At 45.5% G+C, this 19,126-nt stretch overlaps 1 protein-coding gene across 5 annotated transcripts in view; it reads right to left on the bottom strand.

The window, feature by feature from the left end:
- The window catches only part of AMBRA1 (autophagy and beclin 1 regulator 1), a 194,142-nt gene that overhangs the window by 172,328 nt on the left and 2,688 nt on the right, over window positions 1-19,126 (bottom strand). For 3 of the 5 annotated variants that reach the window (XM_051826321.2, XM_051826325.2, XM_051826332.2), the window contains exons 5-7: window positions 16,729-16,795; window positions 16,027-16,173; window positions 14,720-15,756 (exon numbers count right to left, since the gene is read on the bottom strand). In XM_051826321.2, the coding sequence (XP_051682281.1) occupies window positions 14,720-15,756; window positions 16,027-16,173; window positions 16,729-16,795 (1,251 nt within the window). Of the gene's footprint in view, window positions 1-14,719; window positions 16,174-16,728; window positions 16,796-19,126 lie in introns of all 5 variants that reach the window. The other 2 variants (XM_051826317.2, XM_051826319.2) reach the window with 1 other exon arrangement.

Raw genomic sequence — 19,126 nt, 5'->3', positions numbered from 1 at the left:
GATTGGCAAACCATAACCTATGAACCAAATCTGGCCCATTGCCTGTTTTTGTATAGCTCATGAAGTTAAGAAAGATTCTATATTTTTAAATGGTTAAAGACATCAAAAGAAGCATTCTTCGAGACACATGTAAATTATACGAAAAAATCAAATGTTTCCATAAATAAAGTCTTAATGGAACACAATCATACTCATTTACTGCCTTAGAGCTAAATAGCAAAGCTGAATAGTTGGTAACAGAAACTGTATCACTTACAAAGCCTAAAATATTATGTCTTGTCCTTTATAGAAAAAGTTTGCTGACCCTGAGGGTAGAGTAGGGATCACATTCAGAATTCAAAGAGGCGTAAACAGAGAATGTTCTACTTAGGGGGCTGGCGCTGTGGCATAACAGGTAAAACTCGCCTGCAGTACCGCATCCCACACGAGCACCAGTTCGAGTCCCAGCTGCTCCACTTCCAATCCAGCTCCCTGCTAATGTGCCTAGGAAAGCAGCAGAAGATGGCCTGAGTACTTGGACCTCTGCACCCATATGGAAGACTGGGAAGAAGCTTCTGGCTTCTGGTTCCTGGAGGCCATAGTAGAGAGCTGGATCAGAAGTAGAGCAGCCAGGACTCAACCAGCACCCATTTGGGATGCCGGCACTGCAGGCGGTGGCTTTACCCACTAAGCCACAAGCGCCAGCCCTAATAAATAAATCTTTTTCAAAAAAATTACCTACTTGGGCAGGTAAGCAGCAAAGGCACCTCTCTTTCACCCTACCCTCACCACTGTATTGCCAGAAAGAGAAATAGGTTGCCTAACCACCCTTGATGACAAACAATCTACGTGTCACTGCCTGATGAGGAGGAAAAGAGACACCAGGATTCTCCCAATCAATTAACAAGACACAAACAAGGGCCATTTAAAACACAGTCTGTGAGTGAATGTCAGAAATGGAACAGGCTGTGTTTTCCTCATACCACAGGCTGAAGAAGAAAAATATACTAACACCTCCAGGTGGCAGATATTTAGAATTAATAAAATAGAAGTCTTTCTCAATCTTGACGAGGAGGTTCCTGAAAAATCCCATGGTAGCAAAATGTACTAGTGACAAACTCAATACCTTATGGAGAAAAAACAATTAGGAGTCTCAATCTATGAACTTATAAAGTGTATAAAACTATGTTCAGTAAAACAAAACAATAAGTCAATAATATTTACACATTTTAAATTAGTAATGATGAATACTATACATCTGATTTTCATTTACCATTAACATTCACATCTTTTGACTCTAGCCATTTCCACTCTAGAAATTCATCCTCTAGAAATACTTGCACAAGGATGCAAAGAAGCTGCAGCTATGTAAGACAGAGAAACAGTACAAAAACCCAAATACTGGGCCAGGTTAAATGAATTATAATGCATTCGATTACTGAAATACTGTGCCACTGTAAAAAAGAACATCACCATGGAAAAATATCCATAACACTTAAGTAAAATAAGTAAATGGCAGAACAGATTTGGCATGATCCTATTCTTACAAAACAAGAGAAAAAAAGCTTTCATTTGCATAGAAAAAACTTTGGGCATTAACAGGGGTTATATGAGCAATAGCTGTGCAGGAGACATCCACTTTCTATAACTGCACGTTTCTATAAGGCTTTAATTTTATTTATTTATTTATTTGAGAGACTGAAAGACACACATGGAGTAAGCATGCATTCCCCATCTCCTGGTTCACTCCCCAAATACCTGCAAAAGCCTGGGCTGGGCCCGGCTGAAGCCAAGAATTGAGTACAGCTCTCCTACACAGTTGGCAGGAACCCAATTACTTGTACATCACCTGTTGCTTCCCAGGTGTGCACTGGCTAGCATCTGGAGCACAGCCGGGACTTGAACAACGGGCACTCTGGCATGGAATGCAGGCACCCAAGTTGTGTCTTATTGGCTGTACCAAATGCCCACCTCAGTTCCTGTACTTTCTTGAGGTCCGTACACCAAAGCCACCTTTATCAAGCTTCCTCTAAAGACCCTATTTCAAACTGCAAAATTGCATTGTACCTCCCACATTTTTTATACATTTCTCTTTTTCTTCCTAGAACTTGTGACCTCCTGGCATACGAGGTATTTTACTTATTTATTGTCTTTCATTAGAATAAGACTTATTGCTTGCACCTAAAGAGTACCTGGTACGTACCAGATACTTAGTAAATATTTACTAACTGCATCAAGTGAATGAATCCATCAATCACAGAGTAATGATTTTTTAAAAGATTTATTTATTTGAAAGGCAGAGTTAGAGAGAGAAAAAGAGGAGGAGAGGGAGGGAGGGAGGGGGAGGGGGGGAAAGAGAGAGAGAGAGGGAGAGGGAGAGGGAGGGAGAGAGGGAGAGAGAGAGAATGAATACCTTTATCTGCTGGTTCACTCCCAAATGGCCACAATGGCTAGAGCCGGATCAGGCTGGAGCCAGGAGCCAGGAACTTCTTCTGGGTCTCCCATGTAGGTACAAGGGCCCAAGCACTTAAGCCATCTTCTGCTGCTTTCCCAAGGGCATTATTAGGGAGCAAGATCAGAAGTGGAGCAGTCAGGATGCAAACTGGCACCCATATGGAGTGACAGCGCCACAGGCAGCAGCTTTACCCACTACACCACAGTGCCGGCCCCACAGAGTAACGATGTTACAAGCCCAACTCTCAGGGTTGTAACAAGGGCCAAACTCACACATGGGCAGCCCATGTTCACACATCTCAGCTCCCCTCTTTAAGGACTAGATTTATCTTCACCCAGCTTACCTATCACTCTTAAATTAAGTTGCTGGCAGGTGCTGCGGCTCACTAGGCTAATCCTCTGCCTGCGGCGCCAGCACCCCAGGTTCTAGTGCCGGTTGGGGCGCTGGATTCTGTCCTGGTTGCTCCTCTTCCAGTCCAGCTCTCTGTTGTGGTCTGGGGGTGCAGTGGAGGATGACCCAAGTGTTTGGGCCCTGCACCCGTATGGGAGACCAGGAGGAAGCACCTGGCTCCTGGCTTCGGATCAGCACAGCACACCAGCCGTAGCGGCCATTTGGGGGGTGAACCAATGGAAAAGGAAGACCTTTCTTTCTGTCTGTCTCTCTCTCACTGTCTAACTCTGCCTGTCAAAAAAAAAAAAAAAAAAAATTAAGTTGCTTAATTTTGTGTTGTTTTAATTTTCCAATACCTGTTGTTCTTTTCCCAGCAAGAACAAGTCATGATTTACGCATATTACAAATGAAATTCTCTTGGTTGAAGAATCTTCACTATTCTTTGTTCTTAAATGTCAAATTTCTGAGGAACTCAAAGGTTAGGAAAGGTTTTTATGTCCTGAATGCCAAATACAATAATTACACCAGTCTTTTTTAACGAACAACTATTAATATCCTGCATAATTAAAAGTAAAACTTTTTCCTAATATAAGGATTCTATCCCTCACAAAATAAAAGTAAAATCATCTCAACACTAATAGAGTCATGTAATGATGCTCAAACCTCGAAACAAAAAAGATGAGAACATACACTTCCCAAACCCTAAACATACTATTTCTAAGCAAATTCAGTGAAAGCCTTCCACAAAAACTAAAAGAAAAATAAAACACCTATGTAACAAAACCTTCCCTTTTAAATTCCCATTATTCACATCTAATAGTACTATAACAAGACCAAGTAAACCTGTACTGAGACTGTGAAGGGCTCTTTAAGGAAAAACGTCTCACAGTGTCCCTGATAGGAGACAGCAATGTTACTCAGATGTCAAGTCGTAGATGAAGTGACCTCGAGAAGAAGCTGTGTCTGAGGCCAGCACACTCGAGGAAGGTGCAGACCCTGAGTCCCCAGCAGGGAGCCAATATAAAGGACAGCTACGACAGACCTCTTACAGGCTTCAGGACAACCAGTTCATACATTAGAAACATGGTACAACAGTGAACCATCAGAGGAACAAATTCAGAATCACTGGAACTTAAGTAATGGAAGATGTGTTTTTCATAGACACTGTAGGTAATGCCACTTCGTTTATTCAACAAATACTTACTGAGCCAATGACTTGCTTTAAGACTAAAAGATGTGATATAACAAGCTGTTAGAAAAGCCGAATAGGGGCTGGCATTGTGGTGTAGCAAGTAAAGCTGCTGCCTGTGATGCCAGCATCCCATAGCGGAGCTGGTTCAAGACCTGGCTGCTCCACTTCCAATACAGCTCCTTCTAATGTGCCTGGGAAAGTAGAGGATTATCCAAGTGCTTGCAACCATGCACCTACGTAGGAGTCCTAGAAGGTCCTAGCTCCTGGTTTCAGCCCAGCTCAGTCTTAGCCATTGTGGCCATTTAGAGAGTGAACCAGTGAATGGAAGATCGTTCTCTCTCTCTCTCTCTCTCTCTCTCTCTCTCTGTAACTCTTTCAAATAAATAAGTAAATTTTTAAAAAACAAGGCCAAATAAATTTGTACTTACTAGATCATAGAGTGCAATTTCAATTTTATTTATTCTATTCAGCTAACATTTATTGAGCATCTGTTGTGTGTCAGATCATTATTCTAGGTATAGCAGGTATACAGATATGACAACTGGCTTCTCAGGGTGGCACAATGGCACAGTTAAGTCTTCAGCTTGAGTCCCAGTTGCTCTGCTTCTGATCCAGCTTCCTACTAAAGGACAAGAGAAGGTACCCAATAGCCTAAGTGCATGGGCTCCCTGATCCAAATGGGAGACCCAGATGGAGTTCCAGGCTCCTGACTCTGACCTGGCCCAATCCTGGTTTTTGCAGTCATTTGGAAAGTGAACCAGCAGATGAATGATCTCTCTCTCTCTCTCTCTCTCTCTCTCTCTCTCTCCCTCTGTGTCTCTCACGGCCTACCTTTCAAATAAATGAATAAATCTTTCAAAAAAAGTTAAACACAATTTTCTGTCATAGATGCAATATTACAAAGGAATATCTAGAGGGACAGCACAGCAGGTTAACCCACCACTTACGAACACATCAGAGTGCAAATCCTGGCTGTTCCACTTACCAACCAGCTTCCTGCTAATGTGCGGGTGAAGGCAATGGATGACAGCTCAAGGACCTGGGCACTTGCCACCCATGTGGAAGATCAGATGGGGAAGGAGTTCCTGGCTCCTCACTTTGGATTGGCCCCAGTATTGGCTGTTATGGCCATTTACAGAATGAACCAGCAGACGAAAGATCTCTCTCTTTCTCTCTCTCCCCTCCTCTCCCTCTGTGTCACTATACTTTTCAAATAAATAAATCTTAAAAAAATACATTTTAAAATAAGTGTATCTAGTATACAAGCAGCAAAGAACTGATTATTTGGGGCAATTGGGGAAGATATCCTTAAGGAAAAGGTGACAGCTACACTAGATTTTGCATAATCAATTGGGTATACTCCCCAAAGAAACTGGGAGGGATTCTAGGCATGTAAACCCTTTGATCCAGTTAGATGGATGGCAATGAAAAACTACTGAAGTTGGGCCCCTCTCTAAAAGAGTCACTGAGATGGCTGACACTTTGCTAGTTTCATATCTGCCTGCTCTCTCTTGTCACCTGTGACTTACCCTGCACACATACTCATCTACGATGTTTGGGCTGACAGCCTCCTGGAGAATCCCCATGAACTGGAACTGAAAGATCAAGTAAGTTTGGTAGCCCACAAAGCTACAAGAGGTTCCAGACTGCTCCAAACTCCAAAGCAATTCCCTCTCACAAGTTTAAGAAACTCAGAAATCCAATGAGGACGCCCCACTCTAACCGCTGGTGTTCTGGGCCAACTTTTTAAAGATGGCCATCAACACTTCCCAATCTTCATCAATCATAAGAGAAAAGAGCAAATGACTTCAGTTCCCAAAACATATTCAATCTTTCTAAATATTCCAGATCCAAGACCTTCTTAACTATCTGGAGAAGGTAAACAGAAATGATTTAGCTGGGTGAGATTTAAACCAGTTTTGATCTCCTTGCAATTGAGATTTTAATAGTGAACATCCAGAACTGAGATCACTTCATAATGACTAATCAGTGCAGTTCTATGGGCAAATAACTAAGACAGTGTTTCTCCCAGAAACATTGTGTTGATTACATTTCTACTGAGAAACAGTAATTACAGATTATTATTACAGATTATTATTATCTAGACCTCCAATTTCTTACAAGAGTTGACCAAAGAGCACATTCAAACAAAAATCTACATGAATAACAGAGGTTTTTATGGAGAAAACTGCCATATGAAAGCAGTAATTTTTTTTGACTTTTTTTTTTTTTTAATTTGAGAAGTAGAGTTACAGACAGAAAGAAGGAAAGACAGAGAGAAAGGTCTTACATCTGCTAATTCACTCCCCAAATGGCCACAACGGCAAGAGCTGAGCTGATCCAAAGCCAGGAGCCAGGAGCCTCCTCCAGGTCCCCCACAAAGGTACGGGGCCCAAGGACTTGTGCCATCTTCTACTGCTTTCCTAGGCCATAGCAGAGAGCTGGATTGGAAGAGGGTAGCCAGGCATAGAATCGGTGCCCATATGGGATGCCAGCACTGCAGGTGGAGGTTTAACCTACTGTGCCACAGCGCTGGCCCTGAAAGGAGTAGTTTCAATGAAGTGGAAGAAAGGGTGCCCTCTTCAGGACTCAAGAGTTCAAATCCCACAGTGGTAAAAGTCTGTCTTCCAAAAGTCATTCCCTTGCTGTGCATTTAAACTTTCTCATCCATAATGAAAGAATAAGCTCTAGGAGCCTTCCCTAAGACATACCTTTAAAGGCAAAGGGACTCCTCTTGGATCCTATATTCTCAAATTGAAAAAGTTTCTTATAGGGAAGCAAAGGACCTGCTACTCAAGTTGTAAGCTGGAGTCAGACCACACAGATAGCTCAACTCCAGTGCCCATGGGCAAAAGGGACTAATGCTACTGATTAGTACCACCTAGCAACAAAGAGGCATACTGCAATGCACACTGTGTGTTTGCTAATACTCTCACTATTTGCAAATACTACTATCCCAGCAGTACCAAACATACCTCCCTAGCCTATCTCCCGCTACAAGGCCAAAGAACAAAACCAAGTACAATCATCTCTTGTGAACTCCACTCACTTAGCAACAACAGTTACCTACAAAAAACAGGCTTTGTTATAAGATCCAATAATAAGCACCTTTTCTTCCCGGGCATCCTAGCCTAGCAGCAGCCCAATACTGACACCTGCTGGAGAAATAGAAGCAAAGAGACTGTGAGCCCGTTTAGAAGGTAGAAGATAATGATCAGCAACTGCTTGTATTAGTAAACCACACCCAAAATGTAGCCATTCAATTTATGAGGAAATAGCCCACTTGTGTTTGTACACTTAGAATATTTTACAATATATGTCCCCTTTCTTAATCAGTTGTCTGCTCTAAAGGGTACACTTTATCCTAGCTCATTTAAAAATAACTCCAGGAGGAGCTGGTGCTGTGGAGTAGCGGGTAAAGTTGCCACCTGTAGTGCCAACATTCCACATAGGCGCTGGTTCGAGTCCCAGCTGCTCTACTTCTGATCCAGCTCTCTGCTAATGGCCTGGGAAAGCAGTAGAAGATGGCCCAAGTTCTTGGGCCCCAGCACCCCCATGGGAGACCTGGAAGAAGCTCCTGACTCCTGGCTTCAGATCAGCCAAGCTCCAGCCATTTGGGAATAAACCAGTGGATGGTTGACTGACCACCTCTCTCTCTCTCTCTCTCTCTCTCTCTAACTCTGCCTTTCAATTAAAAAAAAAAAAATTAAACTACAAAAAAAAAAAAAAAAAAAAAAAAAAAAAAACACCAACCACTGCAGAGATGGGAATTTGGCAACAGTCAAGACACCACTTGGGAAGTCCTCACCCCATCAGAGTGCCTGAGTTCTGGCTTGGCTCTGCTGTCCATTCTGGCTTCTTGCTAATGTGTAACCTGGAAGACAGCAAGTGATGGTCCAAGTACTGAGGTCCCTGGCACACACATAGGAGATGTTGATTGAGTTCCTGACTCCTCACTCCAACCTGGTCCAGCCTTGGCTGTTAGTCATTTGGGGCGTAAACCAGTAAATGAGAATTCTCACTCCTCTGCCTTTCAAATAAATGAAATTTTAAATAAATAAATATAGCTTCTCAAATAATAACTCTTTTATCAATATTTTATTTTACAATGAGAACCCTGCATTATATTTAAAAAGAAAAAAAAGCATTAATATGAAATTGTTTACTTCAAGAAGATGACAAGAGACCTCATATTCTACAATATATACATTTAAATGCTTGAATTATAAGAAACCACAATACATCTTAATTTTTGTCATTAGAAAAAAATTTAGTGGGCTGGCGCTGTGGCATAGTGGGTAAAGCTGCTGCCTGCAATGCCGGCATCCCATATGGGAGCCGGTTCCGAGACCTGGTTGCTCCACTTCTGATCTAGCTCTCTGCTATGGCCTGGGAAAGCAACAGAAGATGGTCCTGGCCCTTGGACCCTGCACCCACACAGGAGACCTGGAAGAAGCTTCTGGCTCTTGGCTTTGGACCGGTGCAGCTCTGGCCAATGCAGCCAATTGCGGAAGGAACCAGCCGATGGAAGACCCCTCTCTCTCTCTCTCTCTCTCTCTCTCTGCCTCTCCTTCTCTCTGTGTAACTCTGACTTTCAAGTAAAAAAATAAATCTAAAAAAGAAAAAGGGGGGAGGGGGGGCCAGCGCTGTGGTGCAGCGGGTTAGTGCCCTGGCCTGAAACGCCAGCATCCCATATGGGCGCCGGTCTGAGACCTGGCTGCTCCACTTCCCATCCAGCTCTCTGCTATGGCCTGGGCTAGCAGTAGAAGATGGCCCAAGTCCTTGGGCCCCTGCACCCTCATGGTAGACCTGGTAAAAGCTACCGGCTCCTGGCTTCAGATTGGCACAGTTCCAGCCACTGAGGCCAACTGGGGAGTGAACCAGTGGATGGAAGACCTCTCTCTCTCTCTGCCTCTCCTTCTCTCTGTGTAACTCTTTCAAGTAAAATAAATAAATTTTTTTTTTTTTTTGACAGGCAGAGTTAGACAGTGAGAGAGAGAGAGAGAGAGAGACAGAGAGAAAGGTCTTCCTTTTCCATTGGTTCACTCCCCAAATGGCCGCTAAGGCCGGCATGCTGCACCGATCAAAAGCCAGGAGCCAGGTGCTTCTTCCTGGTATCCCATTCAGGTGCAGGGCCCAAGCACTTGGGCCATCCTCCACTGCACCCCCGGGCCACAACAGAGAGCTGGACTGGAAGAGGATCAACCAGGACAGAATCTGGCGCCTTGACCGGGACTAGAACCCGGTGTGCAGGTGTCACAGGTGTAGGATTAACCAAGAGTGAGCTTCGGTGCCGGCCAAAACAAATAAATCTTTAAAAAAAAAAAAAAAAAAAGGACCCAGCTGTAATATGGTAGCCACTAGTCAAATCAAAAAAACTTTTTTTTAAAGATTTATGTATTTATTTGAAAGACAGAGAATTACAGAGAAAAGGAGAAACACACAGATATCCTCCATCTGCTGGTTCACATCCCAGTGGCTGCAACAGCCAGGGCCAGGCCAGTCCAAAGCCAGGAGCCAGGAGCTTCTTCCATGTCTCCGACATGGGTGCAGAGCCCAGGGCTTTGGGCCATCTTCTACTGTTTTCCCAGGTGCATTAGAAGGGAGCTGGATTGGAAGTGGAGCAGCTGGGTCTTGAACCCACATCCATATGGGTGCTGGCATGGCACACAGTGGCTTTACCTGCTATACCACAGCACCAGCCCCAATTCAAATTTTTAGAAACTAAATTTAGTTTCTCAGCTCATACTAGCAGCATTTCAAATGCTCAGTAGGTACATGTGACTAGTGGCTACCACACTATACAGCAAAGATACAGAATATTTCCATTACTGTGCAACTTTTACTGCATTGCTCTAGAGCTACATATAAATTATCTGGGGGCAAAACTGTATGATGTTTGGGTAGGGAGAGTGGACACAGATGAAAAGAGGCTGGTCAAGCCTGAACATTTTTAATGCCAGGTGACAGGTATACGGAAGTTCATTTATTACATTTTTATATTTACATATGCTTGAAGATTTCCATAATAAAAAGTTAAAATAAAGAAAAAATAGAAATGGTTCAATTGAAAATGATGCTACTGGAGCAGGCATCTGACGTTTTCATGAGATGCTCACACCCCATACCAGAGTGCCGGAGTCTGAGTCCCCATTCTACCTGCACTCCCGCTTCCTGCTGATGCACACCCTGTGAGGCAGCAGGTGATGGCTCAAATATGAGGTTCCTGCTGGGATACCCAGATTGACTTCTGGAATCCCAACTTCATCCTAGCCCAGCCCCACCTGTTGCAGGCATTTGAGGAATGAACCAGCAGATGTAGGATCTCTTTTATCTCTGTTATTCTGCCTTTCAATATATAAAAAAAAATTTTTTTTTGACAGGCAGAGTGGACAGTGAGAGAGAGAGAGAGAGACAAAGAGAAAGGTCTTCCTTTGCCGTTGGTTCACCCTCCAATGGCCGCTGTGGCCAGTGCGCTGCAGCCGGTGCACCGCACTGATCCAAAGCCAGGAGCCAGGTGCTTCTCCTGGTCTCCCAGGCGGGTGCAGGGCCCAAGGACCTGGGCCATCCTCCACTGCCCTCCCGGGCCACAGCAGAGAGCTGGACTGGAAGAGGGGCAACCGGGACAGAATCCGGCGCCTTGACCGGGACTAGAACCCGGTGTGCCGGCGCCGCAGGCGGAGGATTAGCTTACTGAGCCGCGGCACCAGCCATAAAAATAATTTTTAAAAATGAAGAATATATACTCATATGTACTCCAATATATTAAGGAATATACCATGTAGAGCAGCTTGGACAAAGCCTTATTAAGGCAGACCAGAGTTCAATTCTTCACTCAGAGACCTACTATGTGACCTTTAACAAAAAATTAACTTTTCTGAGTCACTTTCCCCAACCCTCAAACAGGAAATTTCGTATCTGCCTTAGAGAGTTGTTGTGTAAGAAGTAATTATTGTTTTTCAAAGATTAATTTTACTTATCTTAAATGTAGAGTGACAAAAAGAGGGAGCAACAGAGAGAAAGAAATCTTCCATCCACTGGTTCAGTCCCCAAATAGCCAGAACAGCCAGCTCTGGGCCAGGTCAAAGCCAGGAGCCAGAACTCTATCCCAGTTTCCCATGTGGGTGACAGGGGCCCATAGTACTTGGACCATCTTCCACTTCTTTCCCAGGTGTGTTAGTAGGGAACTAGATAAGAAGCAGAGCAGCCAGGACTCAAATAGGCACTCCAATATGGGATGCCAATGTTACAGGAAATAGTTTAACCTGCTGTGCCACAACAGTGACCCCAGAAGTAACTATTTTAAAGCAAGAACACAGTACCTAACAATTATCATCCAACAGAATTTACTTTAAACCACTCAGGGATTGCTCAGAGAATACCACGTGATGAGATACTACTAGAGCAGGACGGACAAAGCTGAACAAATGCTCACTGGTACTGTGGGAACGAGAACTGCTCGGCTTTCCAGAGCAATAGCTGAAGAGTGCCTACTACGTGTCAGGCACTGTGCTGGCTGCCTTCTCACCTCCAAGAGGAAGAGTCAAAACACTTCCAAATCAGGAACTCAGGAGCTGTGAATTCAGACTGAGTGCCAATCATATGGCCACAGTAACAATCTCTATTACTTCATCTGCCTTTCACATGTAGCCAGGTCTCCCTCTGTTCTTCCCTCCAAGCCCTAGGCAACTGTCTACTGTTCTGCATATAGCATAGCCTTTCATCTCCTAGCACATGCCATTCCCCTAAAATAAAAAGATCTCCCATTTTCCCCTAGGGGCTGGTGCTGTGGCCCTGCAATGCCGGTTTCCCACATGGGTATCAATTTGTATCCAAGCTGCTCCACTTTTTTTTTTTTTTTTTTTTTTTGGACAGGCAGAGTGGACAGTGAGAGAGAGAGACAGAGAGAAAGGTCTTCCTTTTGCCGTTAGTTCACCCTCCAATGGCCGCCACGGCTGGCGCACCGCGCTGATCCAAAGGCAGGAGCCAGGTGCTTCTCCTGGTCTCCCATGGGGTGCAGGGCCCAACCACTTGGGCCATCCTCCACTGCACTCCCTGGCCACAGCAGAGAGCTGGCCTAGAAGAGGGGCAACCGGGACAGAATCCGGTGCCCCGACCGGGACTAGAACCCGGTGTGCGGGCGCCGCTAGGTGGAGGATTAGCCTATTGAGCCACGGCGCTGGCCTGCTCCACCTTCAATCTAGCTCCCTGCTAACGGCCTGAGAAAAGCAGCGAAAGATGGCTCAAGTGCTTAGGATCCTGCCACCCACAAATGAAACTCCTGACTCCTGGCTTTGAGCTGGCCAAGCCCCAACTGTTATGGCCATTTGAGTAGTGAACCAGTGGATAGAAGATGGATTGAGCTCATGTTCTCTCTCTGTGTAACTCTTTCAAATAAATAAATATATTAAAAAAAAAAAAAAAAAGTCTTTCCTTTCTCCAAATCTTACTTGTCATTCAAGACTGGACTTTAGAAAGTGGGTGCCGGCACCCTGGTGCAGCAAGTTAATCCTCCACCTGCAATGCTGGTATCCCATATGGGTGCCAGTACTAGTCCCAGTTGTTCCACTTCCAATCCAGCTCTCTGCTATTGCCTGGGAAAGCAGTACTAGATGGCCCAAGTCCTTGGGCCCCTGCCCATGTGGGAGACTCAGAAGTGCCTGGCTCCTGGCTTCGGTGCGGCTCCAGCTACTGCGGATTTGGCGAGTGAACCAACAGAAGGAAGACCTTTCTCTCTGTCTTTCCCTCTCACTGTTTGTAACTTTGCCTCTCAAATAAAAGAAATAAAATCTTAAAAAAAAAAAAAAAAAAGTGTTCCTGAGGCCAGCGCTGTGGCTCAGTGGGTTAAAATCCTGGCCTGAAGTGCAGGCATCCCATATGGGCACTGGTTCGAGTCCAGGCTAGTCCTCTTCTGATCCAGCTCTCTGTTATGCCCTGGGAAAGCAGAAGATGGTCCATGTTCTTTGGGCCCCTGTATGCATGTGGGAGACCCGAAAGAAGCTCCTGGCTCCTGGTTTCAGATCGGCGCAGCTCTGGCCAATGTGGCCAATTTGGAAGACCTCTCTCTCTCTCTCTCTTTCTCTGCCTCTCCTTCTCTCTCTGTGTAACTCTAACTTTCGAATAAATAAATAAATCCTCTTTTAAAAAGGTGTTCCTTGATGACACTTCCTTTTTCTTGAAGTTATACTACATTTAATCTCAGTACCACTGAGTGAAGCATATGGTCAACTATGCTTTAGATAAACTTTATGTCAATAAGTCTTGACTCCACGTTAACATTCTATACTACAGTGGGCAAAGTTGCTATATCATCCTTCTTTTGCATGCCCCACAATGCCTCGCCCAGTACTGAAAAAGTTGTAACCATTCAACCATAGCCATTGTAATTAATACTAATTGGGTAACTGTCTAAAGCATCTTCCCAAAATAACAAGAACATTATGTGCACAGTCCATATTTTCACCCTTGCTATAAGCTTACGTCAAAGAAATTTCAGTTGCTTCAAATGGAGGATATAATACAGAGAGAGAAGCTGTTTGGATCCAACAGGCATATTCTGGGAGTTGGTGATTACGCTAGATTTGACCTTTACAAAATTACACAAACAGGGCCCTAATAAATCAAGATAGATGTGTGCAGAGCCATACATGGAACATGGAGTGGGCGATCAACTACACCCACTCTCTTTCTTCCATGAAAGATTCTTCTTCCTCATCCCAAGGTGAATGTTCAGCTGGAAGGTTCATTCTAAGAATCATAACAATTTACATATATGTGTGTGTGTATTTGTGTGTGTGTGTGTGCGTGTGTGTGTGTATATATATATATATCTTTTTGGGGCAGGCATTTAACGTAGAGTCTAAAATGTCCACATCCCATACCAGAGTTCCTGGGATCATTACACAGCTTCGCTCCTGATTTCAGCTTTCTGTTAATGCAGGCCCTGGGAGGTAGCAGTGATGGGTCAAGTGACTGTGTTCCTGGCACATGGGAAACTGGGATTGCGTTCCTAGCTCCCGGTTGGGCCAGCCCTATTGCTAGCCACTGTGGGCATCTGGGGAATAAACCAGCAGATAGAAGCCCTCTGTCTCTCAAATAAATAAATTTTTAAAATTCACCTTTTCTTGACATAAATGCATGTTGTCTTTTTTTTCTCTTTGTCAAGCTGCAGTGTTCCAAAAGCTAAGGATTAAGAGGTGAACAGCTATCCAAAGCAACACAAAGAGCTGGAACAATATAGTAATCTATATCAAGCAGGATTCTTTTAGTACTTATTCCTAGATACTCAGACATTTTCTTGTCCCAAAATAACTAGTCCTGCAAATAAAATCTTTCAAGAATGCCCAAAAAATAAAAATAAAAATAAAAATAAAAATAAAATAAAATAAAAACCCGGCAGAGGAAGTCAATGGTTCCATCTCCTCATGCCTTCTAACCTAATCAACACCCTCCTTTCAAGGCTAAACCCAGAGCCTTAGGCTTAGCCAGAAATAGATATAGCACAGCCAACTGACTCATATAGCTAGGCCCTTTCCTATCTCTGCCACCAGAATAAAATTTTCCGAAATGATGCAATGGAGACATCCAAACCAGATGCATGGGTCCCAGTCATCCAGAGACAGCCACAGCATCTACAGGACTGCAGGCAGAGGTGCAGGGAGGCAAGGAAAGGATGCAGGAGCCGACAGGAAGCCACCGCTTACCTCCTGAGGGAATCTTCCTCAGAGCTTTCCTCAGGCAAGTCCTGATGTAAGGCCTCCTGTGACACAGTTCCAGGTCTGCTGGACTGGGTGTAAATTCTTTCCCAGTGGCCTGTCTCCTGGTTAAAGGCCACCCCCACAGTCCTCTCCTCCTGCGGACTAGCAGAGCTGCTCAGCTCCAGCCTGCTGGAGCTGGGTGTTTGACCCTCAGTCCGCTCGAGAGGTGGCAACTGGCTGCCACTCGACGGCATGCCCTCAAAGGTACTGGGGACCTGCCAAGAGGACGCAGCCTCACCCGAGGAGTAGCTGGGTGTGGTTCTTTCCCAGCGCAGGGTATCGTTGTTGAAGGTCAGGAGATTGTGGCAAGCACGGCAGCGGTTCAGGTGGCCACGAGACAGGCTGGAGTTGTTCTCACTGCTGTGTGGGGTGGGCTGGTGGGAAGGGCCTGGCCTTTCAGATTCAATGTTATTGTTGAGCATTTCCTGGGCCTGCTGGGTCTGGGGGGCTTCCCCACTGAGGCTCTGATCCAGCTCCTGAAGCCGATCGTATTCCAGAAAGAAGCGTCTCAGGTCACACTGGAGCTCATGGCGAATGCTGCCGGAGTTGTTCTGGCTGGAGCCACTCCCTCCTTCTGACTCAGTTGCCAACCCTGAAGTTGGAAAACCCCTCCCTTCTGTGGCTGAAGTGTACACGGATGCCTGAGAGCCACCTTCCTGCTGCCTCAGCACAGACAGTAAACTCACCGAAGAGGCACTGGTCCTGGGCGGGGGCATGGATTCCGCCTCAGAGCGGGAGTTCAGACTGAGCACTGTCCGGGTCCACTCAGATCCAGTCAGCCCAGGAGCTATTTCCCGGTGATACCTAGAAGGGTGGCTAGACAGAGGGCCTCCCAAAGAGCGCCGGGTGGGACCCAGACTGAGGTTGCGGAGCGTGTTGCCGGCAGTGCTGCTCTGGACTGTACTGAAGGCAGACGGCCGGTTCAGGAGGCCCTGGTCCTGCTGCGTTGACGAGGCCTGCTCCGGGGGATGGAAGGGCTCGGTCTGTACAAAAGAAAAGGAAGGGGTAGTAGCCCTGGCAGAAGCAGGGGGGACACTGTCCTGGTGTGGCAAGAGGGAAGGAACTCGAGTGCCAGAGCAGCGGCTGCAAAGGCACAGGATCCCGAGGTGCTGGCAGCACTCAGCTGTGGGGTAACTGACCCGCTGTCGGAGCCTGATGTAGGCGGAAGTCCTGGGACGCTCCGTGGAGGACTGAGGGGGAGGCGGTGGGGGTGAGGGGGTAGCAGAATCTTGCACTGTGCTTTGCTCTCCCACCTGGATGCCAGAAGAGCGAGAGGACAGCATGTGCAGGAAATTGTGCAGGAGAGGCGTCCGGCGAACGGGCTGTGACTGCAGGAGGGCACGCTGACGGTAGTGGGATAGTTCTGTTCCATCCATGGGGATCTCTGGCTCATCGTCACCCTGCAAATGTGGACCAGCATGGGGCAGGCGTACGGCAAGGCAGTTAGGTAGAACTTCCAAGTCAATCCAGAAAAATTAACTACTGATAATCAGCCAAGGACAAACAACCTTCACAGACAGGCAATAATTCTCTACCCCTGAAGCAGAGAGACCTAACTGGCTTCAGATTCCGAATCATCATAGGGTATTAAACTAGTCACTTCCAATGAGCAACTTATCTGAATGAGTACAGCTGGCAAGCCAATTCTCTTATGAAAGGCATCTCCATGATATGGAGGTAGTGAGTGAAGCCAAACACCAACCAGTCCAAGGCATATGAATGACAAGCCATCCAACAGTGCCTGGTGACTGCAATGGTTACTTCTAGGTGATCACTTCCAGGTTTCACAACTGTCTCTCATGTTAGGATTATAGCTGTAACTTTAAATATACAGCCTGAAGCTAATTTAAATCTCGACTGGAAAGAAAGACTTGGGCACTGAGAATTAAAATCCAATATAATCAGAATTAGAACACAAGGTTAGAAAAAAAGCTGGGACTGCTAGCATAACTTACCTGCTGATTAGAGGGGTTAACAATTGCTGTAAGTAAGTAGTGTCCAAGTGGATCAAATCTCACCAGACTGAAATCACAGAAGAGACAGAGACACACATAGAGAGATTATGTCAACTGAGAAGAGGAAATCTGTGTTGGAATTTATAGCAACCATTACCAGGAATTATGAGATTACTTGGGTATCCACTTCATGTAAGACTTAAAATTTTCAAGAGATTAAAATAATAGGGCTTGAAGCCGGAGCTGTGGTGTAGTGGGTAAAGCTGCTGCCTGCAGTGCCGGCATCCCATATGGGCACCAGTTCAAGTCCTGGCTGCTCCACTTCCAATCCAGTCCTCTGCTAATGGCCTGGGAAAGCAATAGAAGATGGCTCAAGTCCTTGCGCCCCTGCACCCAGGTCGGGGACCTGAAGAAGCTCCTGGCTCCTGGCTTTGGATTGCAGGCCAGCTCCAGCCGTTGTGGCCTTTTTGGGAGTGAACCAGTGGATGGAAGACTTTCTCTCTCTCTCTCTCTCTCTCTCTCTCTCTTTGCCTCTGTCTCTCTGTAACTCTGCCTTTCAAATACATCTTTTTAAAAAATAATAATAAGGCTCAATAAGAAGACCAGAGTAAAATTATTTCACTTCTGAAAACCCCCTGGGGGCCAGCACTGTAGTACAATGGGTTCAGTTGCTGCCTGCAATACTGGCATTTCCTGAGTGCCGGTCTGAGTCCCAGCTGCTCTGCGTCTGATCCAGGTCCTTGCTACTTGGGCCCCTGGGAAAGCATGGCCTCCCATTCTGCAAGGATGGCCCAAGTATTTGTGTTCCTGCCACCCATGTGAGAGACACGGTGGAGTTCCAGGTTCCTGACTTCTGCATCGCCCAGCTCCAGCTATTGCAGTCATTTGGGGAGTGAACCAGCAGGTGGAAAAGTCTCTCTTTCACTCTGCAACTCTACCTTTCAAATAAATAAATTTGCTCCTCATACCTAAGAGCAAACGGTAAAGCATGAAATGTTCCCGTGTGCTGCCACAGGTTGTTCTTCCCTCAAAAAGCAGTCATACTGGTGACAGTGAACAGTCTCAGCATACAGTAACAAAGCTGAACGTAGAAAATTAACTTATAACCAACTGCAATACCAACACGGCCAAAGGAAGACAAAGCATCAACTTTAATTCAGGCAATATGTGTTTTGATCTTGAGGGTTAAATAAATATTCATTAGCAGAGCTGCCAGACACATGCTTACAACTCCTTCTTCCAGCTGGATAAACACAGACAACCAAAGATGAGTTATTATCCACAAAGCTTTCTAAAATACTACCCAAACCACTTTCAGGTTTCCTCAAAGAAAGATCCCAAATGCAGCCAGCTTTGAACCTAAAAAAGATTATAATGGGGAAAGGATCTGGCCTACTGGTTAAGATACCACCTGGGATGCCTGCATCCAATGTGGACATGCCTAGGTTCAAGTCCTGGCCCCACTCTCAATTCCAACTTCCTGTTAATGCACACCTTAAGAGGCAACAACTAATGTCTCAAGTAGTTGGGTTCCAGCCACCCACATGAGAGAATCAGATTGAGTTTCTGGCTCCTGGCTTTGGTCTGGTCCAGCACTGGCTATTCCAACCATTTGGGGAATGAATCAGCCAACGACAGATTTCTCTCTTTGCCACTTAAGTAAAGTAACAACCTCTTTAAAATTTAAAAACACATTATAATGGAAGTGGATATTTAGTCTAGCACTTAAGATGGGCTGAAGTGGTGGCACAACAGGTTAAGCTATCACCTGTGCTGCTGGCATTCCGGATAGGTGTTGGCTTGAGTCCCGGCTGCTCCACTTCTGATCTAGCTCCCTGTTAATGAACCTGGGTAGGCAATGAATGATGGCCCAAGTATTTAGGCCCCTGATGCCCACTTGGGAGACCTGGATGAAGTTCCAGGCTCCTGGATTTGGCCTGACCCAGTCCTGGCTGTTGTGGCCATTTGAGTAGTGAACCAGCAGATGGAACATCACCCTGTCTCTCCCTCTCTCTGTAACTCTGTTTTTCAAATAAAATAAATCTTAAAAAGGAAGAAAAGGACTGGCGCTGTGGCGCAGCAGGTTAAAGCCCCAGCCTGCAGTGCCGGCATTCCATATGGGCGCCAGTTTGAATCCCGGCTGCTCCTCTTCCAATTCAGCTCTCTGCTATGTCCTGGGAAAGCAGAAGATGACCCAACTCCTTGGGCTCCTGTACCAGTATGGGAGACCCGGAAGAAGCTCCTGGCTCCTGGTTTCAGATCAGCTCAGCTCTGGCCATTGTTGTCATTTGGGAATAAACCAGCGTATGGAAGATTTTTTTCTCTAACTCTACCTATCTCTGTAATAAAAATAACTCTTTTAAAAAAAATAAGATGGTCCAAGTACTTCGGTCCCTGT

This window comes from Oryctolagus cuniculus, chromosome 1, assembly GCF_964237555.1.
Source record: "Oryctolagus cuniculus chromosome 1, mOryCun1.1, whole genome shotgun sequence".
Taxonomy (NCBI): domain Eukaryota; kingdom Metazoa; phylum Chordata; class Mammalia; order Lagomorpha; family Leporidae; genus Oryctolagus; species Oryctolagus cuniculus.
Note: the sequence above shows the minus strand (reverse complement) of the source record. Positions and strands in the feature narration are given on the sequence as shown.